The following is a 25,399-nucleotide window of genomic DNA, read 5'->3' on the forward strand; positions in this document are numbered from 1 at the left end:
TGCATTTTTTTCATTAGGGAGTTCTTATTTAACCTACTTCAAAAATCCCTTTGTGAATACTGGCTGTATCTGTCGAAATTCAAATGATGAGGGTGTTCTGTTCAATATTTCAGATATTATTCAAGTAAAAAGCTGGCGTTTCTAGTGTGCTGTCATTCTCTTCTTTTTTTTTGGGGGGGGGGTCATCTCTAAGAGCTTCCAGTTTTAAAAGTCTCTCAAGACTGAACATTATAAAACTGGGGGCGGAGGGGAAGCAATTCAAAACCTTAGCTCTTTGCATTTTCCAACAACGCTTAAGAGATTTTGCTTTGTTAAAACATGCTTTTAAAATTCTCCGAGGCCAGTGTTCCAACCTCCCCAGCAAAAATATCAATGGTGAAATTCAGGCACTGCCTCATAATCCATTTAATTATCCTTTATGCCTGGATTGTGCATGTTGTTGTAACTACTGTATCTTACCCGATCTTTGAACGCTTTTGAATAAAACTTGGTTGTAAGCACAACCCCTTATTATTGCTCAAATATGCCTTCACGATATGTGTGCGAGCCATTTATCTGTGTTCCAAGAATACTTGTAACTCAACACAGATTTTAGAATAAAATATTTTACAGCGAGTCTCGACTCTGCTTTTGTGTCAAAAACATTCCCTAACTCAATATCTGCTCTACAGGAGCTTTATGATGGCAAAAGTAAACCTACTGGAAAATCTACCTGGATAACAACATGACACAAAACCTAGTTTTGTATTTCTCTTTCTGGGCTACAGTATTTTTTAACTGCATGAAAGAGATGCTGGATATGTTTTCCGTATGAAATCTATAGTGAAACACAAGGATCTCAAGACAGGAGTACAAAGTACCAACCCTTCCCCACTCTTCCCAGAAAAACAAGTGACTCGGTAGCCATGCTGAAATGTGAGAGTTGGTCACAAATACACATTTCTCTCCATCTAGAACCCTAAGAATTGAAGACCAGATGTTAAAGGCTTCTGAAATCTAAGGAAATTATTTTATAGGCACCAGTAGGACATTCCTTACTGTACCACTTCATCCTCGTATTTCAGGAAGTTGCTGGCTCCTCCCTCACTGGTCATGTACTTAAAATGCGATACAGGATTAACACCCATCATGGAGCAAATGGGGAAGTATACAAACAACGCAACCCAGCAGCCCTAACAGGCATTAAGGAGATATTAACTCTGAAACCTAAAAAAGTCACATAAATATCAAAATGATTCTGATTTCTCTGCAAGGAAACAAGGACAGAGGTAGTAACTGCGTAAAGAATCCCAGGTAGCTGCTTTCTTGGCAGAGCCAGCTTTCCTGGATGGTCTAGGGAAAGACCTTTTCGTACTTTCCTCCAGTTCCACCTGTCATACTAGTCGTCCTTTAAAAGCATGACTAGAATCAAGTGTCTGAATGACCGCCAAACAGAGGCAACAGTTTGTCCTGTAACTAGTTTAACACAATAATGTACAGTAATAAGCTCCTTGTGATTACAGTTTCAAACTCTCCAACACAGTGCTGCAAACTTACTTTATACTCTGTTACAATCAAATAATAAATCACTGATTTACATTTTCTATCTATTTATTCACAGTGCAAGCAGAATATGACCTGGAAGAGATTAATGGGGGGAAAAAAAGAAAGAAATAATACAAGGCGGATGAGAAGCTGCTTCTTTCACAACCAAAGGTGCAAAGAGCATTCTCAATAAGCCAGGTAAGCAACAAATGTGGTTGTTAGAGAATATTTATGACAGCGGCAACTGTGTAACATCACTGAAGCATGCACAATGGGAGCAGGCTTTCTAGAAAATATATCTACAAAGAGACATGCAGTTAGGTCTAACTATCAATCATCTGGACATGTGAATAAATCTATAGTCAGTGATCCATGTTCTGTTAAAATCAACTTCTACCATACAGAAAACTTGCTGCCCAGTAAATAAGCAATAAGACCACAGAAGCTAAAATACATTATACATACTATCACAATAATAATATCTCAACTACTAGACCAGCAAAGTTTTGGATATTTAGATCTTACGGAGAGTAAAGTGTATTTACAATGACCGGTTATATTCTCTGGTTAAGTTATATACGTTTAAGACCCCATCACACTGAAACAATCAGATTTTTGTGTGTTTGGGTTTTTATTTCATTTTATAACTCACATTCTTTAAATCAGTGGATACTGATCCACAAGAGCACATCTGTATGGACTATTTAAGTCTCCTCTCCCCTGGAAGTGTGTGTATAACTCCCATTAATGCTAATGGGCATAAAGCACACGCATTGAGGAGAAAATAGACCCCTCACTGTGAAAATAAATGTGTTCAGTTATTTTCAGACACGATGCCGAAATCAAACAACTAAAAGTACATACTCTAAGGAGATAACATCATATAGCCTAACTGAAAATGTCACCATTATTTTTAACTCCCTGGTCACGGACTCTGCCACGTTCTTCGTATTTCTGCCATTTCTTGTGTCATAAAGACTATGACTCCTTGCCTTGATAAAGGATGCAAGGTTAGACCTCTTGTCTTATGTTTTCACTTAGGCCATACAATGTTTTCTCTTTGCACCATATGGGTTAATAGCAGCAGAGAACTTTACTGTTCTTTAGAATAGTTCCTCAAAACTGTGATGAATCTACCAAAGTAAAAATTCCTATCACTTAAATTTTTTCTTTAATGATTTGATATCCTGATGTTTTCTGCTCTGACCAAAATTCAACTCTCTCTGTTCAAACAGATAAGAAAAGTTGCTTATACAGTAATGTGCAATTCAAAGACAGTGTGCTTTATTGTAATACAAATATAATCACAATTTTTTCTGATGGAACCAATGTTTGAGGAATTTACAGCTGATCTAATGTGGTCTTTAGAAAAGTCATGAGGAAAGAAAGGTTTTAAAAAGGGTGCAGTATCAGTGGAGCATTCATGTTTTTGGTGAGTGTATTTAAGGTCTTTGTAAAAGTGGCCTGCTGACTTTCTAATGCGAGTAATCACACCCATCTTCCCAAATCAGAGAGGTGCACCTTCAGGTAAGTGGATGCTACTGAGTTATCAGTCAGGCAGGGATGAGTTCTTTCAGTGGCAAGGTCTTTGCTGAAGTTGATGCTGTAGGAGACAGGTAGAGTGCTATTGCTGAAAGGTCAACTGTCACAGCTTAGTTTTAGGCTTTGCAACGCTGCTGGGTCAAATCCGAGTGAGGTGCTGGCAGGTGCTGTACGGTCCAACTCCCAGCTCCCAGGCCCTCGCCCCCAGCCACGTGCTCACTCATCCAACTCTCACGCTGGGTCAGTTCATGGATAAAAATACACCAGGAAAACAAAACAAAAAAATAAATAAATCAATACTTCTCTGCTGATCAATCTCCCTTCCCACAATGTGGGTGGTGAGAAGCACTGCTACCAGCACAAAAACTGGGCGGCGAGAGATATGGTTAGGGATGGCTGGCTGGCCGGGGGAGAGGGACTGCCCCTTTTAAACTGTCAGACCAGCCCCGTCATACCCCAGAATCAAACCCATACAAAAAGGACAGTCAAAAGAGGACCCCAGCTGAGCCAAGAAACTGGCCGGTGTCTGCACACTGAAGTAAAGAGAGAGCATTACAGGCCACCGTATTTTTGCCAGACACTTCCAGAAGTGCATTTGCATGCTGTGAATCCCCCATGTGTCATGCCTGAGGACAGCTAAGCATGGAGTAACTCATCGGAGAGCTCTTTACGGACCAGCACAGAGGGGTAACGACTGAGGCGGCTGCTACACACTGTACAAGCCCTTGGTTCCAGGCTCTTGAGCTGCTTGTATTTCTGCATCTCACTTAAGGCTTTACAGTGAGAAGAGTTGTACTGGAGAATACATGGGCACCCTTCTTTCTTAAACCAGAAAAAGCCCTGCTAGAATCCGAAGCTGTTGCAGCCCAGACCACCTCTCCTGAAATTGGTACAGGATTTACTGCAGGGACCGATACTGCCAAAATGAACCAGGCAACAAATTAATGAGCTCCTTCATCCATTACGGCAGAGGAGGAGGGGTGGCAATGGCCCATGATCTGTCAGCAGCCATGTGGATGGACATCCATCTGTGTGCGTAAGTGTGTATGGAGCCGAGCTGGAGACGCCGGGGCTCTGCAGGGGCAGGGCACACAACATCCATGAAGCAGAACACTTCATATAACACTGATCTGGACTCACACAAATAAATACTGTTGAATGACTCTCTTTTCTTTTTCCTTTTCAACTAATAAAAGCCTGTCTTTCTTTTTGATCTGAGTGTATCACTGTGACTCATTTTGCAAGTTGAAGTCTGATTATACAGAGGAAAGGCCAAAACCTTAAATATTGCTTCTTCTGCATAGGACACTAAATCTATTTTCTCCTGGGTGAGCTTGCAGGGATAAATAATCCTATCAACTATTTGGTGTATGATACACAAAAAGAGACAGCTCGTCTAGACCCCCAGACAAGATCAGACTGCACTGTCATCAAAGATGTTTCTACAGCCTGTCATACCACTTGGAAGACAGAAAAAGCACCTTTTTGGAACAGTCATGCAAAAATGAAAAATAAATAAAAACAGCCTGACCTGCCAGTGTCATAGGGAAATCAGAACGCAGTAACCTCAGACAATTTAGAAATCATGCTAACAATATGGCAAGAAGTTTCAGCAAACATTTGTGAGGAAAGGCAACTCCTGCACAAGCGAATGCAATCCAAAAATATGAGTCATGCACAAGCAATTTTGCTATGGGCCATAAAATCACTTTATGAGAGTTACAGATAATTCTGTATGTATTCTATAATGTTTCCCTACTGTGTAGAGATGGATATCTCAGTATCCTATCACAGATAATGATGGAAAACAAATTCTCTACATAAAAGCTGATTGCTCAGAGATTCACCCTTAACTGTTCCAAGGGATTGTAATGCTGACAGAACACTTTATACTGTATTCATCAACAAAGAGGTAGATTCCATCAGTGCCAAACACACCGCAGTTTAGATGGTTTTTATAAGATGTAGCAGGGTGAATTGAGAGCAGCCTCAGACACAGCATACACATCCTGCTATTTCTCAGCACCTACATACTCTTTATCACACATGCACCTACCATCCTCCACAATGACACCTGTCGTTTCCTCCTGTTAGTACTTTTGCACATATTCAGACATATTCAGCATTATTCAGTGTTAAAAGAACAGATGTATTCTGTACATGTCACGCTGAGAAAAATCTACAGCATTAAGCCAGTCACAAAATAACAGATACTGGAATAGAAAAGGTGAACACTTCAAGACCAACTTCAGAACAACACGGCTCCTTTTTGCACCTCTACTTTCCTCTTTATGTTCCTTTGTAACTTTTTCCACCTGTCCTCATAGAACCATTAAAAAAAAGTTTTAAAACACTGAAAACTTTCAAAAAAGCCTTTTCTCATGAGACTTTAATGAGTTACCTCTTTTGCAACGTAGCTTCATGACTAACACACTGTTGGCAACCCAAAATCAACGGGGACTCCACTGAGAGAAATTTGACTTATTCTTTGGAGGTGTCCTACTCATGTGTCATGACACATGCTTTTTTCTCAAACTTGGATGTGGCATTGTCCAGGAGCCAAGCATTTTAAAAAACCAAAACCAGTAATAATACCTCTCCAACATCATAGATCCATATGTGACCTTCTGAATCACCAACTGCTACCTCCTTCCCAGCCTGGGCCCAACGGACACGGTTGAGGGCAGAAGCTCCTTCAATGGTGACGCTGGCTGTGGGAACCTGTTGAAACAATTGAACAGGAAGGACAATAAAATCACACTGCCTGCGAACCCGGAGGTCAGTTTTGAATGTCCTGCTTAGCAGGGTGAGTCACGAGTCTCTTGGCATTGCTGGAAGTAACATACAATTCTTATTGGGGGGAGAAGAAAAAGGGTTCGTTGTTTCTTGGGTCACATGTGCTAAAAAGAGGAAAGAGTAAGAGATGGCTTGGAATGAGCAGGGAAGACTTTTCCACAGTAAAGGGCAACAAATGAAACAGCTTTTTCCTCTTCAACTCAGAGACATGTGAAACCACATCTGCTTCTTGCTGAAAAGTCACTGACTTACGACCAAGAACCAACTGAGTAGGACTTGGCTTCAGTCCTGCCCTGGCTTCTGACCTCTAACTTGGGCCCAGATAACCTGACAGTTGGCAGACACATCGCTATATTCATGCTGACAGATCCTTTAAATCCATACTCACCTCTGCGGCTAGATGGAGAGGTCGAATATTAGGTGTTACGTCAAAAAAGTCCTGAGCTAATCACTTCAGTGAGGACATGGCAGAAGTGAAAACAGCTGAGCTGACATTTAGGAACTCCTACAATATATTCCCACAATTCTATTTTACATCCCCAGGAGACTTCTGCTTTAAATACACCTGGATGCTGTCTAATTTCCAACCCCCCTCCCTGCTCCAAGTCAACCAACTTAACAGGTGATCCACAAGACTACATAAAGATCCTGGTTAATGCGTGGGATGAATAAAGCAATGAATGCAATCTTAGGAGAAGTATTTGTGATCTATGCTGGAATGAGGGCATCAAAAGATGCTGCAGGAGGAAGGAACTGCGTGGGTGTTTGTCCCAGATAGCAAGATCGCTCAGTTGATTTAGGTCACCTCATAAGACAAATGACGGTAACCTGCAAGTCTGCAAATGCTCCACCCAGCTGCCTTTAATAGGAGAACCTGCCTGAGCAAGGAGCCTGTAGCTTGGCATGACAGTCTTCCAAACAAGGCTTTTTAGCTTTAATGATTTTTAGGTCAGGGCAAGTGGGATAGGATAGCTGCAGAAGCAGCTCCTCCACCAGATCCACCTGTGGGACCAGGTCTTGGTCACATGGTGAGATGGGGACAAGGGGGTGTCCCGGGATCTATAAATGGACATGGAATTGGAGAGCAGTCCAGGCAAGAAGTAGTTGGACAGGAACCAGAGTCTGGGCTACTTCTGGAGGAGTGACAGGTCCTCCTTCTGTCCTCATTATTGGCACAGCACAGCAGACGCAGGAAGAAGGCAGCTTGAAGGTGGTATTAAAGCCTGGCCTGAACATCGACAAATGGACAAGATTAACAAAACCAGTATTTTGCTGAGTTCATCCTGGCTGTAGCTTTATATTGTAGTTGTGAGATAGGTCCAAAGATCCAGAATAAACATAATTTTAAAACAACCGTTGTACAGTTCCCATGCCAATCTCCTCCTCAGCTCCAACGCCTTCATTGTGTCACACGAGATGAGTGACGGCAGGAAGCTGAACCTTTGCAGACTTCCGCAGGTTCTCGCTACGGTCGTAGCGCATGCGGAGCCACGCCAGCAGCAGGACAAGGCCTGGGAAGCAAGGCTGCTTGCCTTGCCCCTCTGCCCTGGAGACTCCCTGCTCTTCCTCACCCACCCAGACAGGAGCCTGCAAAACCTCGAGCACGACAAGCCTGCCCAGCTACAGTGTCACCTCTGTGAAGGGCTTTCATAGTAGCGTCCTGAGCCCCACATGTGAAATGCAAGAGGGTTTTGTTTGCAGAATGATGTAGAAATAATGCTGGATGGCAATCAGAAAGCAGATACCACCCCCCCACCCCCCCTTTAAGAAGTCATTCAAATGCAAATAAGCCACTGGACTCATCTCCCCATTGCGCAAGGCCTAGGTCCTGTCCAAGGCAGCATCACCCAAAAAAGCTGGCACACCCTGACTCCTCGTCCCAAGTCCGTTACTGCTTGGTGGGCGAGAGCCAAATGTCCTAAATCTGACATGGGGTCATTGATCCATGATAAAATCACAGTAGAAAACAGGCAAGATTTATTCTTGTGATCACTGATTTCTAAAAAAAAAAAAAAAAAAGAAAGCTATTTTAATTCCAGCCAAAATTAATTTCATAACATTTGGAAATGGGTTTCTCCAAACAACAACCAAATGCCACATTTCTAGAGGACTAATCCGCTAACCAGCTATGCTGCTCAGAAAACTGTAGATCAAAGACACTTGTTTCATACACAAATATACACAACGTGTATTTAGGGAACCAAATTTTCACAAATCTTTCAGAAGGCTGAAATACATAACTCCAGAGCTGGATGGTGTTTTTTTTTTTTGTTAATACAGCATTCTTTCAGTGTTCCACATAAAAATAAGCAGCATGCATGCCACAGACACTAGACACAACCCATGATTTTTTTCAAAACCCGACGGTTTTGTAAAATCCTGTTACTATTCCGCAAAGCTATCTAACAAAATAAAAAGGAATAATGAAACGGTCTTTAAAAAGCTAAATAAAAAGCCTTGTCTCCAGTGATACAGAGAGAAACACAGTAAAACCATAGTATCTTAAAATAGATTTGTCTGCTCTCAATAGTGATAGGTTAAATTACATATGCCTATTTTAGATTTCAAATATAAGAGTTTATTCTACAGTAGTAGCATTACATTTTTAAAATCTCATTTGAAATACTTTATAAATTCTCTGAAGTTGGTGCTTGTCAGATTTTTAACAATTTTGAAATGAAAATTTAACAGGTAACAGATGAAGAAAGATGCAGTCAGAAAAACCCACATGATAAGAATATACTTTTTTTTTACTCCTATTTCTTACGTAGTGTGAAAACCTGCTTGCAAATACATCTGTTATCTGTTTTTAGAAATAGACACCATCTTCACACTTTCAAAGCTAAGGTAGGGCATGCAAAAAAAAACAACAAACATTTGAATGGGATATAACACAGCAGAAATAAGCAATTCTGTAAGCCAGTTTAATACCAGTTCACAGATAAATAAGAATTGCCAATAACCTACAGACCTTCTCCAGTCTTGATCAAAAAAGAAATGTTGTCGAAGCATAGGTGAGAATCAGCATCTGCTATCCTGAAACTATCTGCAAACCTCACTATACTGATCCATAAAAATAACATTCAGTTTGCAAAAGAATGAAGGCGTGGATAAGGGCTTTTTGCTTTTTAAGGTTTTATATTCATTTATCAAATACAAAATAAAATGTGATGACTTTCATTGCTATTACAAAAATAGTTTCTGGTATCCACAGATCAACATGAAGCACACAAACACCCCTGCTACTTTATGCTGAAATTTTGAGAATACTCAGATTGATTACATCTGTGGTACGGTCAAATGATTTTAGTTATTTTGATCAGAAGCTCTCTGGAGAAAGGTTTTTAATAAATATGGGGAGTAACACTAGTGGAAACTGTGTTACAGTTCAAAAATTTGAAGGTAGCATATTGTAACTAAAACCAGATATTTTGTTAATTGGCTTACAAAATAATACCTAAATAATAACGTGGCTTATTTCCTATACTAAACAAAACCAGGTCTCATTAATAACAGTCGTGTCTAGTTCTTACATAGAGATTTTTATCAATAGCTAGCAGTTAAACACATTAATATACCTGTCATTTTCTACTGTCTTCACAAATACTTTGACATCACATATCTGACATGTAAAAGTAATAATGATCTAAAAAATAGGTGTTTCAAGATTTCTTATTACAAACACAAAAGTACTGACAAGGACTTCTTAGCAAATAGCAGTGCAGACTTAAACAGCATAATCAATTCTGGAAATCTTGAAAATTATAAACTAATTATGACCTACTAGATAGAGGGTAAAAACAAACAACAATCACTTTCAGTTACAATGTTTAAAAGAACTGCTTACAGTTTGCTCTTTCAGCCATACTTTTGCTGCTTCTCTCACAAAACAAAACTTCATATCTATTCAGAATCTGCCAGTTTATCGTTTCTAGAGGTTTTAAAATTTGTTTCATCTGTGCTCAGTAAGGAAACCAAATGGTATTTCTGCCTCCAGAGACCAAAATTCAATTCTCATAAAATACAAAGCTCAGATACCACAGAAATAATTCCAGTCTGATCCTTACATGAGAGCTGATTTTGACCTCTCAGAATGGAAATAGTTTGTGAAATCAGGGGTGGCCTTGCATGCAGAAGAAAAGCAGGATTGAGCTTGAAATTAATTTTTTTTCTGATGTTCCTACATATTTATATGTAAACACACTGAAAATATATCAGCAGTTTTCTACATACAACCTTATTATTGATGGGAATGGGATCAAGCGGTCCATACTAATTTTTTGGAAAGAAATTATGGTCTTATTGAGTTAAATGGCAAAACATCAGTTGATTTCAAGCAGAGCAGGATTTCAGCCGTGGTATTTGGGGGGAGAGGGTTATTTTTTTTTCTTCTTAAAATGCTGGGTTTTATGCTCTGTGTTTAAGCCTGCATTAATGAGAACACCTGAAGGATATGTCCCTCCCTTCCCAAAATAAATTCTGAGGAGACTCCTCCTGTATATCCTCCAGCTGTATGTACTCTAATTAAAAAGGCTGTGCTGCTTCCTGCTTAGAGCACTTCAAAAGGCCTCACTGCTCCCCTTGACAATGCAGCGCCCGGTGCTGGCTCCTCTTACCTGTCCATGCTTATTTATGGCAAGCACCACTCACTGCAAGCCATAAACTGTGCCCGTATTTTACTCTGGCTGATATGTATAGCGTGCTTCTGTGAAAGGTGTATTAATGATCAAACTAATCATAAAAAAAATAATTGTAAATAATACGGTGTATGGAGGGAATACTGCTGCTTACTCTTTGGTCTTCCCTTTTTTGAAAATAAAAAGGAACTGTCAGTTAATATGTGACTTTTTTTACAGTCTGTTTGTTCTTAATTTTACATGGCATTAAGTAAAAACACGCAAGACTTCAGTTGTGGAAAAACATTTTGATTCTTGTGCTGAATACTGATTGCTGGCCATCTAAGACTGACCTCAAGCGACATGACAGGTTTTTTCAAAACCATTTTTTGGGGAAACTCAAATCCAGAAAAAATAGTATCAAGCCTGTAGCTTTTTTTTTTTTTTTAATCGGAAATACTAGAAGCAAAAAGAGGCGTTTCGCACGTTTGGAAAATGACTTTAAAAATACGGTATTTACTGTTGGCAATCTTTGCAAAGAGGTCTCTGATTAATCCTTTCTCGTCAGCGAAATTCAAAGGTGCAACGTTCCCACCCCAAGGGTCCCCGCTATTTGGTGAACAGCGATGGAAAGAAAACTCGGTTTTTCATTTGCGTTCGTTTGTGCCTTTTAAGTTTCCCAGAAAAATTTTAAAGATAAGAAAAAAAAAAAAAGGCGAGGGTATAAAATCAGAAACAAGACGTGGAGAGACGCTCCGTGCTCAGCAACCTCGGGCGGAGCAGGCAGCCGGCCGGGCAGGCGGGAGGTGAGGGAGGACGCTGGGTGTCTGGGGGCACGGTACCCTCCGGTATCTCTAACAGAGGGTGTGGAGCGGAGGACTCCCCCTCCCGAGCACAGGGCACGGCCGGGGCGCGGGAGGCCGGCGCAGGGCTGCCCGGCGCCCCGGCCCTCGCCGCAGGCGGGAGCGCTGCCCGCGGCCGGGCTGCCAGGGCGTGCCCGCCCGAGCGAGGGGAGGCACCGCACACGCAGCGGCTGCAGCGCGGCCTGACAGGAACGCCGGGGGGGGGGGGGGGCGGCAACGTGAAAAAGCCACAAAACGGGCGCGGCTCAAAATAGCAAGCGAGGGAGACTCCTTCCCGAGTCCGCGCCGCGGCTATTTGTTTGTGTTGGCTTTCTGCCGGGGGTGCCGGAGCCGGCCCTCCCCACCCCTGACAGGTACCTGAGAGCAGCGGCCCCCGCCGCGGGGGAAGGAGGGAGGGAAGGAAGGCAGGAAGGAAGGAAGGCAGGCAGGCAGGCAGGCAGGCGGGAGGGGGACGGGCGGGCAGGCTCCCCCGGCAGCGGGACCTGCCCTCCCCGCCGCGCCCCGAGGGAGCCGAGGGGGTGCTCGGCAGCGCCGCGCCGCCGGCCCTGACAGGGTTAAGGTCCCGCCCGCGCCTCCCCGCCGCCCGCCGGGCCGCCTCACCTCGGTGTCGTTATTCAGGTTCCACAGATCCAGGCGCCCCATCCCGTCCACGCAGGCGAAGAGCGCGGGATGCACTGGCGACCACATGACGTCGTAGACATAGTCGGCATTGTCTTCAAAGGAGTAGAGCGGCTTGTTGTGCTGTAAAGCAGGGAGAAGCATGAAGACTTCGTGGCGCTAGTGCTGCCCGGGGCTGTCTGGCGAGTCTAATTAAAAACTTTGCACATTTACAAAGTGTCATAAAACTTCCCCAGATGAAAGGTCCTCGCGAAAGGGTGGGGACTGCGCTTTAATGGGGCAACGACTGTCCGGTGGGATAAATGAGATGCCCCGGCGTGAGGGGTGTGGGACGAGGACGCGCGGGTGATGGGGCGGGGGGGGGGGAGCGCCCCGCGGCCGCTCCCGGCTGGCACCCCGTCGGGGGGGGCGTGTGGCGGCCGGGCGGGCAGGCAGGCACCGCCGAGCCCGCCGCGCTTGCGGCCGCCCTGATAAGCATCGTGAGCCCGGTGGGGAGCCGCGCGGCGCCCTCCGCGGCCCTCCGCGCACCGCGGGCGGCGCCTGCCACCTAGCGGCGGGCGGGGCGAGCGCCCCCGGCCCCGCGTGCCGCCTCAGGGCCCGGCTTCCCGCCCGCGGGGCCCTCGTCCCGCGGCGCCGGTAGCGACGGCCCGGCCCGGCCCGGCCCGGCCCTGCCGGCAGGGAAGGCTGGCACCGGGAGGGAAGGAGGAGGGAAGGCCGTCGTCTCCAGCAGGCGGGAAGTCGGAGGGAAGTTAGGAAGCACACCAGGAAGAAAGTGTAATTGCCCACCATGAATTATTCATTGCATCTGGCTCGTCTTAATTTTTTGCATAATGGCTTCGCTAATCCCCGATCAATTAATGGAAAATGAAATTTGAATGATAATGAAAACTCCAGAGATGAAAGAAATCAAGTCTTCTCGTGGCTTGTGACAGAAACCTAAACAATGGGGCTTGGCTGAGGGGTCTCCCCCCCCCCCGCCGGCTGCCTGGCCCGCGGCGCGCTGCGGGGCCGGGCGTTATTTCTGCGGGAGGGGGAGCGACCGACTGCCATTGCTCTGCGGCTTTTCCCCGGCGCCTTACCGACCCCGAGCAGCGAAGCGGCCGGTTCAGTCGGTCCCTGGCCGGCCAGGCTCGCAGCCCCCCGCACGGCGCGGCGCGTCGCGGTGCGGTGCGGTGCTCCGCCGGGCGTTGGGCACGCGGACACGCGGTGCTCATTACAACGAGCGTCTCTAATTCATTATAACGCAGGTGTGTTTCTGTTCGCCACAGGAATCACAAAACAGCCCCCGGAAGAGCACCCGGAGATGGAGAGACGCGGCCTCGTCCTTCGAATGAGCACCTGGAGAGGCCGCGCTCCGCGGGCCCGTTTCTCCTGTGCCCGCGCTCACCAGAGGCGCTGGGCACGGCTGCAGGATCAGGCCCCAGACTTTCACAGCCAGCCTTATGGTGTTTTTTGTGTGATTCCTAAGAATTGTGTGACAATAAAATGAAATCAGAGCTTGAGTTTATTCCCTCAAATTTACAGGGCGTTTTTTATTTCTTTTCCAAAGCTGGAGTTTTGCAAAAGAAAAGCAAAAAAAAATTACAAGAATATTTTCTTACCTGAACAAGGCCTTGTTCTCCAAACATATGTATCTGCTCAGTGCATTATCAGTACCGGTGGGGTGAGTTACGCGTGTCAGTGGAGCTGCTTACATACCTGTGCTCAAGCATTTGCAGGGCTGAGGGCCAAAGGAAGGCAAAGCTTTTGAAGAGGCAGAGGTACTTAATGGGAAATTTCAAAGTGAATCTCCTCAGCTGTTAGCGGGAAAGGAGTACTTGGAGTGGGCGCTACGGATCCACTGTGTCTGTCTGCCCTATTGTGGATTTTCACTGAAAACATCTAATCTAGGTTCAAACGCATCAGCCATCTAAATGCCGGGAAAATGGGCTTTGAACACAACAGCACATCTAAAGGGAAAGCAAATCTGGCCAACTGCTAGGCGGCTGGTATTGTTCACGGGAAGGGTGCTGCACATACAGCAACTGCACATTTAATGTCGTGGGAGAAACAACCGAATTCCACAGAAGTAGGAGGACTATTAAGATATCAGTCGATCCAGGGCAGATTTCAGTCAGCATTCCCTTTTTGTCAACATACCAAAACCTGTTTTGATCTTATTTTGAGTGTGACACTTTTATGCTCTTACTAGTTTTGCTGGTTTATTTTGCAGTTCATGCCTAAAGACCAAGGCATTAGAAGGAAAGGTCAGGAGATGTGGTTCTGGTCTGTACCTTACTGTTCACGTGCTGTACAATCTCTGGCAAATAGCTTTAGCTGATGTGCCTCAGTTTCCCTTTTAGCAAAATACAAGCACTTTCCGAGTGCTGGTATTTGAGGTGGCAAGCACAGCAGATAGGCAGTGTGTATCACCTTTATCGTAACAGCCGAAATATTCAGTTTGGAAGTCACAGAGAAAATCAGAAATTCCCGATAACAGGAATAATTAGGCTTTTGAGAAAGATCTCCGACATGCAAGCAATGACACACAAATGAATGCAGATGAGCAGGGAGCAGAGCACTGTAAGCGAGTAAGAAACTGCAGCCAGTGAGCAGCCCAAGCAAAAGGCAGGATCAGCTGCAGCGCGGGTGGGAAAAGGGAGGAATCGGATGGCACCACCGGGCAGTGGCAGCGGAGCGGAGCTACAGCCCACGTAGTGCACCCAGTGCCTCTGCCCTCCCAGCTTCACTGGCCTCCAGTGGAAAAAACAGATTATTGCCCATACATACTACCTCTTCTTGCCTTGTACCGTTTAACTAGAGAAGAACAGAACAGCTCTCCTCAGCGATGAGAGCAAGTGACCTTTCTGAAAAGCTGACAGTTCATCCTGGTCTGATGTTGCCCACTGAGTGCAGTTGTGTTGACTGCATTGTGAAGACTCGATTTGTCAGGTTAAGCGTGTGCATATAAATGTCTGCAGGACTTCCTTACTGTAAGCCTGTTAACTGAGGGCCCAGGCCTGCAGATTCTTTTAATGTAAGGATTTATGAGCAAGGAACGATACCGACCGCTTTTAGAACACGTTGAAATGTGGAACCATGTAAAGGTCACTTTAAAGCAGTTTTAAATTACCAAAACTTCAGACTTACACAATCTATAACTAACATATGGCTATTATTATAAAACAACTGAAATTTAAACTTGATGAGCTTTCATTCTTGAATATCAATCCACTCTGTTATTCAATAGAACAGAAGAAATAAAGCAGTATCTTCATACAAACTTGGGCCAAATCTACTTATTCCTGGAAAAGAATTTGGAGTGAAAATGTGACCTTACTGAATCAATGGAGTTTTGCCATCGGTTTCAATAGGACAGGATCTGAGCATTTAGTGGAAAAAGCGAAAAAGCCAATTCCAAGACACGTGGTTTTGTCTCATTTATTAAAGCATGTCGTCAAAATCCATTGTTCATCCTCAATGTTTGTATACAGGCATTGTTTAAAAGAACAATGCGGGGCGAACATTTTAAATATGCGGGAGCTGTCTAGGAATTAGCACTAGTCTATGAAATAAGAAACTCACATAAATAAATACTACATATTTACATAAAAGAGGTCTTTTTTTGCACATATAAATCTGACCAGTCTATTCCACTTCTTATTTGCATAGAAGAATTTTCTTTAATCCAGAAGGCGCCACACATAAAGTAGCTAATTACTTATATGAAGGAATGTGTACATATCCACGGGCTTTAACTAGCATCTGACTTCTGAAAACCGTGGAAAAGGCTATTGGCTTTGCCTGTTTCGTGAACGGAGCGTCCTACACGTTAGCACAATTTCTCTGGGTGTCAGCTCCACCTAAAGGTACTTCCCTGGGCTGTACCTTCAGCAGTACAGATGTGTGGTGACACCACCTACTCTGTTGTTTCCCTTTCTTTCTACTCTGTTGTCTTCCGTTCTAAAGACAATGAGCCAAGCCTGTACTTCTGGCTCACGTTGTATTAGCAACAGCCACAACTGTTGTGCAGTATTGTAAACTGACCCAAGCTAATTTGATTTTTCTAGGTGTGCAGCGAATATGGCAGATTCATTAGTCCTTGGCACAGAAACTTTCTGAACAAGCTGATGTGTTTGTTTAGGCTCAAGCTCTGGCTCTCAAGCACTTGGAAAGAGCAGAGTCGGAGGGGTCCTGAGCAGACTGGCTGCTCTTGTGTCTGGCCCTTGAACAAACCAAGGAACAGGGGGCTGGAACTAGATGATCTTTAAGGTCCCTTCCAACCCAACCATTCTATGACTCTATGAATTTGGCCCCTATGGGACCAAATACTGTATAAATATCTTTATTCTTTAAAACCCCCAAAAACCTACAAAGTGGTGTCAAAGGAAGACATCTCTTCCAGCATAGAAAACAGATAGGGAAGCAAAACTCTGCTGTCTTTAAGTAAAGCAAGTGTTATGGTGTCACACTGACCAGAGGGATGCAAAAGAAACCACTTGTTGGACTTCCACTCAGGCTAGGATCTGAGCTCTTTCGCTGTTTTATAGACCCTAGCTGCTAGGCCCTGTCTTCTCCACCTTGAGAGAGACATCTTACTACTTTTCTAAATCCAGGCTCATCTTCTCCTTTCTGCCCCTGCCAGTTAGCCAGGCCAACCCAAAAGATGCAGACAGTATGAGCAGAAACTGAAAGCCCTGGGAATTTTGAGGCAGATAGCCCTCAGATCAGCTTTATGCTGGTATTGACCTTTCCTCTTTGAAGAGTCTCCTTCCTGGATCACTGTTAGCTGTTTGGGGTTACTCTTGTGGTGGGGAGTAAGTCCTCTGCTGTGTATAAGGCTCTGCTACTCTTGTAAGCCTTCGTGTTCTCCGCTTGTACAGAGTTAAACAGGCCCTGTTTTTTATTCAGACTGATTGATCTCCATGAGAATTTTGCCAGTTCTAGACTGCCATGTTTCTCCCAGATCTGTTTTCTAATAGTTATGATAATTTAGGATAATCCAATCATTCCTATTTTAAAACTATACTTATGGGACTTGACTTAGTTCAGATCATGCTAGCTTTTAAAAGCTACAGCAATCCCAGGAACTGTTACGAGATGCCGTAAATCAGAGACGCTAGCTACAGGTACATCCCTGATGGCTCAGCAAAGCCTGTCTGCATTCTCCCCGAAGGGTATCATTATCCCCCAGACCCCGACACTGTACAGCTCACAACTTGCAGTCTGCTCCACCTTTTCCAGGACTAGCCAGACCTTCAAGGATGGCAATGGGAAAGCAAAAGCGGGATGTTTATGCCCTTCAGCTTTAGCCACCCAATGTCACTGGCCAACTGAGGTGCGCTAAATTGAGTTACACGACTACTAGCTCCTTTAGGTGTCTTTAAATTCTTTCTGGCAGTCAGATTCAGTGCTGAATCACAAATGAGCCTCTGGGGCTCAGTGGACATTTCACTGGGCTATGACCTATGGGCATGTTGTGTCATCTCGCTGTCAGATGATTATTAGGTCACTGAATCAAGTCTAAACTGCATATTTGGGCAAGGGAACAGTCTTCATTTTTAGATTCAGTAGCAACAGGGAGGAAGAGATGAGTGTGGAAATGATCCCTCCACTATTCACAGCCCTGTTTTATTTAAGTACTGTAGTGTTGCTACGCTGATTGGTTTTTGGCATTCTAAAAGTTGCAGAAAGTCTAGGCACTGTTCGCTTTTAGAAATGACTATTCTTGCAGAGATGCTGAAACTGTTGCCTCTCTTAATTGCCAATAATAAAAGAGAGTCCAATATTTTTGCATAAACATGTGGGAATTATTATAGATGGAGGAGGGGACAAGGGCGAAACCGAAAGGAAAGGGGCTATGAGAACAGACCAAGTCTGGAGATAACATGATGACTACATTTTTGTGGTTTCCTTCAAAGTCAAAGCGTCACAAGTGAGCATACAAGAAGGAAGCAAAGGAAAAAAGGTTTGATGATTGGCACAGGCAGTTTTAATGAGAACTGATCTTAATGTCTAATACTGTGGCATAGATAAAAAAAATAAAAGAACCTGGGAAGTCAGACATCACCTGACTTTCAGGAGCATCAGAAAGTCAGACAGTAGAGCTTTCGGGGTCTGTGGAGACAGCCTGGAAGCTATACTGACAGGTAAACTGCTTATTTTTCTAATCCTCCTTAACTGTTTTAAATCCTCTGCAGAGATGCGGCACGTTCAGTCTGTGCTGCTAGACTTCTGCTGTTCACTTTGGTCTTCCAGCTCTCTTCTACCCTGCCTTTGCACTTACTCAATGGAAAATGACCTTTTTATTTTCTGAATTAAAAAAGCAGAAAGTACAGCATTCTTTTCACCACCGCATATTAGCTGAGGAACTATTTTCAGTGATTTTGATATAAAAGTGTATTACCTGATGTCTAATGTACATTTAAATTAATTAATTGTAAGGTATCTGCTTGCCATGGACGAACTTTACAAACATCAGAAGGTACGTAAGGCCTTGAAACTGCACGCAACAGGCTCGAGAAAGATTTTATGAAGAAGCTAATCTGCAGGCTGGGCTACAGTGAGGCACCAGGGAGGACAGAGCTCCTCAGCTCACTTTTCTCCCCAGTTCCTACTGGCCAGGCAGGGGTAAGCTTGTTTCTGTGTTCTAGATCATCCAGTTTCATTCCCAGTCTGGAGTCCCTCTTACTCCACACTTGCCAGAGTTGTGCCTACAGGTTTCCACTGCTTGAGGTTTAATACCTGCTGCTCCACGCACCCACATCAAGCTGGATGCAGGGTGGATGGCAACAGTGGAGAAGCCTGTACAGGTATTTGCCATTTGTTCTGTATTTCCTCAGACTGCTGACTTCATCGCTGAATTTTAATCAAGTTTTCCACCTTTTATTTAAAACATGCTTTAAGCAAGCCAGTACTTCTTCCTGTGCTACCAACTATGCATTTCAGTCACAAGATTTCTTTAGAAATACTACCATTTTCTTTTGGAATTTCTACCTACTTCTAAAGATGGCTCAATTTCTTCTTCTAAGAAGCTCGAAACACTGTAGAAGTTCTTACTGGCCCTGCCTAGCAAACTGATTCAGTTTCTGAAGCTCATACTCCTGCCTCTGTATTACTGTATTCCGGGACTTTCTTCAGTGAAGCACTTGCTGAGAAATACAAGCCAGGTGTGGTTTTACTAGGCTGACGGAAGAATCACCAAATCCTGGTCAGAGGAAGCACTGAACACAGAGTGAAACACTGAAGAAGGGCGGATTTAGTCTTCTACCTCTAGCTGTCACTCCCTGTTTGTACCCCACATAGGTGGGATCAGGAAGCAGAGCTGGAGAGTGAGAGGGATGCTTTAGCAGCAGCTGGCTCACTGCGCTAGTGCTCTCCCGTCATGCAGGAGAGGCAGCGGCACGCGCTTAACGTCCTGAGCCTGCTCTTGTTGGGAGTCAGCGGGACTGGTCTCCCTGCTTCGGGCCTCAAGTTGTTAAGCAGAGGTAGTTCAGCTCAAATTGCGAGGCAAGGGGGAGAGCAGGATAACGTAGCTGCAGTTTCAGGGGTTTGTTTCCCACCCCAATGACTCCGACAGGAACATTCAGTACGAGGCCCCTGAAAATTCGATTTTTCTTTTTAATGGAAAACGCTGCTTCATCACAGGGTACCTGGCCCAGCATTGCACATGGACTCGGTGAATTACCAGGCTTTCAGGCGACTCCGCTGCTGCAGTTCCAGCTGCCAGGCAGCACAGGCAGGAGCACAGGGAACACTGCAGGACGGCTGACACGGCCTGATGTTACAGCCCCGTCCGCTGAACAGTCAGATTAGTATTTGTAGCTGCTGCCACCAGGATGCCCGCAAAGCTTTCGTGGGTCAGCAAGCAATGATTTTGAGGCTAATTATTATTGAAGAGAACTCCATCTTGTAGGATTTTGAATACGGATCCTTTTTTTTACTGATAACAAAAGTCTCTCATATAGCAGAGAAAGGACGGCTGCACGAAGCAGGTGGGAGAAAATTTCCTTTAGGAAAGAAGTCCTGGGCTTTATGTATTGAAAATTTTCCTGAAATGTTTCACTGTTACATGCGAGCCTGATCCTCCAGCATAATTCTGCCACAGAACAGTCAGTGGGAGGTTTGCATTTTAATTTCACAGGAAAAAGGAATCACGACTTTGTTTTGTGCAGATTGTATGAGCTCCTGAAATCCAATTCTGCTTTCCATGTGCAAATAAAGCTTTCACTGGCTACAGCTGGCTTCACATTAGGGTTTTCTGAAATAGAGTTTAGCCCACTGAGTTTTTCAGAGCAGCCTTAGAGCAGCCTGTGTATTTTAGATGACTGTTTTATTTTTATTTGTGCGTGTGCCATTTTTCATGAAGTGTTTCACAAAGAAGAAGCATGGCTTGTGTGAGTAAATGAAGTATGTCAGCCAGCTGAAGAATATTTTCCTATCACAGAATATTTTCCTATCACTTTTCAAGTATGGATACACCGAAAACCAAAATCATGAGAAACATTTCATGTGAAGAACTTGGGGCTGATTTCAAGCCACCTGACTCCACTTCGGTTTTGCTTTTTAAAATTACCTAGAAAATACCATAATCTTCTTTTTTGTACAGCTGGATGAGAGCCAGACCTCTGGCTCCAGAGGTAAAGGGCAAAACCTAAAAAAATCCTGTCTGAACAGGCAACTCCACCCTTTTCCCCAAGTCAGCTTGGCCTTCTGACAGAAAGTGAGCTCTGAAGCAAATTCATTCATTGCCTTGTTTTTGGACAGAACTCAAAATTCTGAACTCACACCACAGAGAGACTGTTTCCATGAAATCCAGCACGCAATTTTATCTCCCTTTGTCTTTTCCTATAATCAGATAAAATTAGCATTTGGACAGTGATTAATCAGATTAATCATTTTAATTGCTTTTATCAAAGAGAAAAGCCTGCACTGGAAATGCAGTGTGTCAAAGGAAGGTGACTGCCTTATAAGCAGAGTTGAGAAGGAGCTCTGTGTTGTGATGCAGCAGTGAGGGGGAGCGTTCTAGCCAGGTATCCAAAATTAAGGGGGTTAAATCATCCCCTGAGCTAGATGTTTGAGCCCCACCAAAATCAATGGGAGGGAGGAATTAGTAAAGGGTTCCACAAAGAAAACAGAACTGTCTCTATTCAGTCCACCTACTCTCAAAATAGACTAAAGTTTTGGTCTCACTCACAGCACATTATTTCTTTTCTTCTTTTTCTTCTTGATGTTACTTCTTATGCCTCCCTAAACTCCCCTGGCCCTTTTGAGATCACCTGCCATGGCACTAGAGGCAGATTGCAGACTGCATCCAAATTTAGTAGGGGGGTAGGCGCAGAAAGCCAGATATCCTGACACCCCTGTAGTTTGATTTAGCATCTGGTCAGAGCACATCCCAGGTTTCTTCTGCTTGTATCTTGCTTTCTCTGGCTGGAGAATGAAGGTATAGCTGTGTGTGTGTGTGGCATGGGATAACAAGGCTGATTCCTTCCTGGTAGTGGCTGGGGAGAAGCTAGGATAAGAAGACAGACCCAGGACCTCAGAAGTGCTGCCACAGACATGGCCTGAGGCTGTCCAGATGCAAGAAAGCCAGCAAAATCTACAACAACTGATTATCTGCCAGACTTGGGCTCCTGTATAGTCAGTGGTAGGAAATAATGGTGGTACCTCCAAGAGAAGTCTGATGTATGCAGTGCAATTATTTCTTTCCAGTGGCTGCATAAGAAACCAAAGTATGGAAGCCCTAAATAATACAGGATCCAGGAGGATCCAGCTTCATGTGCAGGAAGAGTCATCTGAAATGCCTCACGTGCTAATGTGAGAAGACTGAATATGGCCCAAAGGATTTAGGAAAGCTTAGAAAATAACATTAAGAATGAACAGGTTCAAGACTGAAAGTAGTGATACTTTCTAAATTTCATAAAGTCCAGCTTTCATCTACACTTCAGTGCATGCACGATAAGGTACATAAGTAACCTCTGCATTTCACCAGCCCATTTTGCTGTTGGAGACCAGTCTGATCCTGTTACAAACTGGAGAAGTAGGGCTTGGCCACAAGTGGACAAAACTGGTTTTCATCAGGAAGCGTCAGCACCTTGAAATCAAAGCTTTACTCTGAGAAGATCCTACTTGCAGCGAAACCGGAGTTGTTCACAGGCATAAGATACAGCTCAGAGCAAAATGGCAAGATCATCACAGCACTTCCTCCCCGTAGGGAAGACACATGTTCCAGCCCTATTCAGGCAGACCTTTGCAGTATGGCTTCGTGCCCAAACCACTGGCTTACAGGATACTCTCATGGAGCTCCTACACCCTTCATAAATAACTGTGTACTCACTGGAATAGGAACATCTTCCATAAGGCAGGGGAATGCTATATACCATTAACCACTAACATGGGTGTCTCTAATCTGTCATCCACTGCGATCACCTGACACAGGACTTCACTGAATCAAATTACGGTTAAAACAATTTTCAAGAGGGAGAATTCACCAAGTCATTGTAGTAGTTCACTAAATTTACTGTCCTTTTATCATAACTACATGTTTGACTACATTTCTGTTTGGATCTTTAACTTCAGGCAATGCTATCTATAACACAAGAGGCTCTCACCCACTTAATGTGATTGAAATTATACTAGAAAAAAACCTGAAGCAGTAACCAGATCTCTTAATACATAGTATTTGTAATGTAAAAAATAGTAAGTTCTTAATCTTAAAAAAAGTTATGACCTGACCCTGTTATTTTAGTAAACTTTAAAAATTGCCCATTTGTGAGTGCATTGTTTTCTCGGTAACTAATCCACACAATCGTGCAATGCTCTGATTCATTCCGCTGCACCATTTTCCACCACAGTAAGTTTGGTCTGTGGAGTTGATCCTATCCGATCCTATTAGCCAGACTTTAGGGGAAGGGGACTGGGTGGGCAGAGGTACCCAGCTTTAGCACCACCACCACCCCGTGCTTCTTTGCATTGTTCTAGTGATAGGCTTCTGCTTGGCCTCTGAGGAGATGGTGTTCAACCTCCAGACCAAATTACAACCAGTGGAGTTCGAACTTATATGCTGATAGGAAGGTGTGAAAATGCAACCTAAAATATTTTACTCCAAGGGTGATGAGGACTGGGTCATACCAAGACAATCAGAAAACAAATGGGCATAAGATATTGAAGGGACAGAAATGTACATGAAGGCACATAACAAAGAAATGTGAATTTTTGCTGTTTAAAATGTGGTTTCTCAAAAAGCACAACAGGCTGCAGACTGGAACAACACAGGACACCAAAAGAGAAGCGCAGCATGTGAAGAGCCAGGGAAGAGAAGACAAAGGAGAGGGACTAGGAAGGAGCTACCATTGATGTACCTGCAAACAGAGCACGGACCTGAAAGTAGATAGGCTGTCACTGAAGGCACACCTGTCCTCTGGCTCAGTTAGTCCTTGCTAATGGTTATGTGGTGGTCCTGCTACCAGCGTGCTCACCTCTGTCCATCTTTCTGATTACGACACTCACCACTGTTACTTAAGCATTAGGCAAAGAGGGAGCTAAGCATGGATGGGGATACAGCAATGCTGTTACAGTTACTTCAATTGCTCTTCCAGTAAACTGCCCATCTGAGCATGACTTAGGCATAGATGCAAGAGGAGAAAAACAGCCATTAGCACCTCCCCTCAGTGGAAGGATAGGAGATAAAGGAGTCATGTGAAGGATGAAAGAGCTAACAAAACCCAGTGCTCTATCCAGACCCTTATTAACTCCCTCAGCAGCAAGCAAGCCATCTTCTAGGCTTTCTCTGAAACTAGCTTATGTTTTACTACGCTTTAACAATTCCAAGCTAGCTTCTGTCCCTTGACACAATATCTAAAAATTCGCACTCCAAACAGCAATTGCTGTAATAATAACAATACTTACATTTCATTATTTAACCTCATGCTATTCATTCATGACGATTAGTGCTTAATTAATTAACAACACTTAGCGTTTCCACTTAGCACTTTGCCTCTTCAAAGTATCATACAGACAATACCTAATTAAGGGCAGAGCTCTGCAGACACTTCACATCAGGACTTCCCTCTGACAGCTCTGCATCCTGAGACTTGCTCACATGATGTAGCGTGAATTCAAGTTGAAAGCCCTATTGACTTCATCAGGAACCAGGTAATGCCCTGGCTATCAAGTGACTATCCTTGCAAATTCCTTTTCTTTTCCTGTTGCTGCTGGCTGCTTGCTATTCACCCAGGGATCTAATTATGGGCTAATGTGATGGGTGATAATGTGAACCTTGTACTAGTGTTATCCACAAAACCTTCATTCTTCCGTTAGTGAAAACCTTATTCTCAGTCACCTGGTTGAACTGCCTTTGGACAGAAAATGTGTTAACCACAAAAACAGATTATAAAATGTCAAGCCAGAGTTTTTAAGGGAGATGGTGCTTTCAATCTATCAGTCAAATGCCTGCTACAAAAGTGCCTTTCCTGTAAGCACCCCAGGGTGCTACACAACATCAATAGACAATATAAACACAGAGCTTTTATGGTTCACTTTACAATTGGACATTGACTCTGAACCTGTGAAACAGAAAGGAATTGAATTTCACGACTGAAGAGGATAATGTGCACAGGATTAAGCAGACAACACTAGTAGAAGTAGGAAAGCAATATGGCATTGGTGCTGATGGAGAGATTAAATTTACAAATAAGAAACCAAAGGAATAAAACAATTCCGAGTAAACTCTCATAAACCAGCAGTAGCGCTCAATGCTTCACACTGATCCACTATTTTTTTGACAGAATCAAACGTGCTGATGGTTTTTTTCACAGCCCACTGATTCACTGAGCCTTGACGATGGGAACTGAACAAAGAAAGCCCTAAATATGTAATAGCTCCAGCCAAGAGAATTACTCTGACAGTATGGAAAGAAACTTCTGCTGGAGTCAAATTGGAAGAAAAAGAAAACATTCATCACTGTTCAAGAACTTGTCTAGTGTCTCCGAGGATGTCGTCACAGGGCAGTGGCTGGTGGTGCTGAAACCTGCTCCAGAAGAAAGCAAGCGATCCAATACAGCAAGACGGCTTCCAGCTCTGAGCGGTGCTGTGGTATGTCACGTGCACGACACAGCTCCCATCGACTGGGTCAAGCAGCTTTCTCAGGAAGCCCCGCTTGCCAGATGAGCCACAGCTTGATGGATATTAGAAATTTAAATGCTTTGGTTCTTTGAAAACTGACTGTATTGAACAGAATCTGACCTAACCATTTTGGCACTGAATTCTTCCACAAGGATAACTGTGTACTGCTAACTGCAGTGTCTTTGTGCCCAAAATATGCTGTGTTAGTGTTACTGTTAAATTCTAAAATCCCACGAGTTTAAAATAAAAAACAGGCCTTACTATCCTATATTACGTTTATATAATTTCCTTTAAGCTGCAGATGGATGAGACCCTTATTGCCATATTCAACCTCAA

The 25,399-nt window shown here is 43.9% G+C and overlaps 1 protein-coding gene across 5 annotated transcripts in view; it reads right to left on the bottom strand.

Annotated features, from left to right (window-relative positions):
• DYNC1I1 (dynein cytoplasmic 1 intermediate chain 1) overlaps positions 1 to 25,399 on the bottom strand; it is a 199,695-nt gene that overhangs the window by 14,401 nt on the left and 159,895 nt on the right. For all 5 annotated transcript variants that reach the window (XM_075419308.1, XM_075419310.1, XM_075419312.1 and 2 more), the window contains 2 exons: positions 11,942 to 12,082; positions 5,662 to 5,787 (listed from right to left, as the gene is read on the bottom strand). In XM_075419308.1, coding sequence (XP_075275423.1) covers positions 5,662 to 5,787; positions 11,942 to 12,082 — 267 coding nt within the window. The remainder of the gene's footprint in view (positions 1 to 5,661; positions 5,788 to 11,941; positions 12,083 to 25,399) is intronic.

Source organism: Opisthocomus hoazin, chromosome 4, assembly GCF_030867145.1.
Source record: "Opisthocomus hoazin isolate bOpiHoa1 chromosome 4, bOpiHoa1.hap1, whole genome shotgun sequence".
Lineage (NCBI taxonomy): Eukaryota > Metazoa > Chordata > Aves > Opisthocomiformes > Opisthocomidae > Opisthocomus > Opisthocomus hoazin.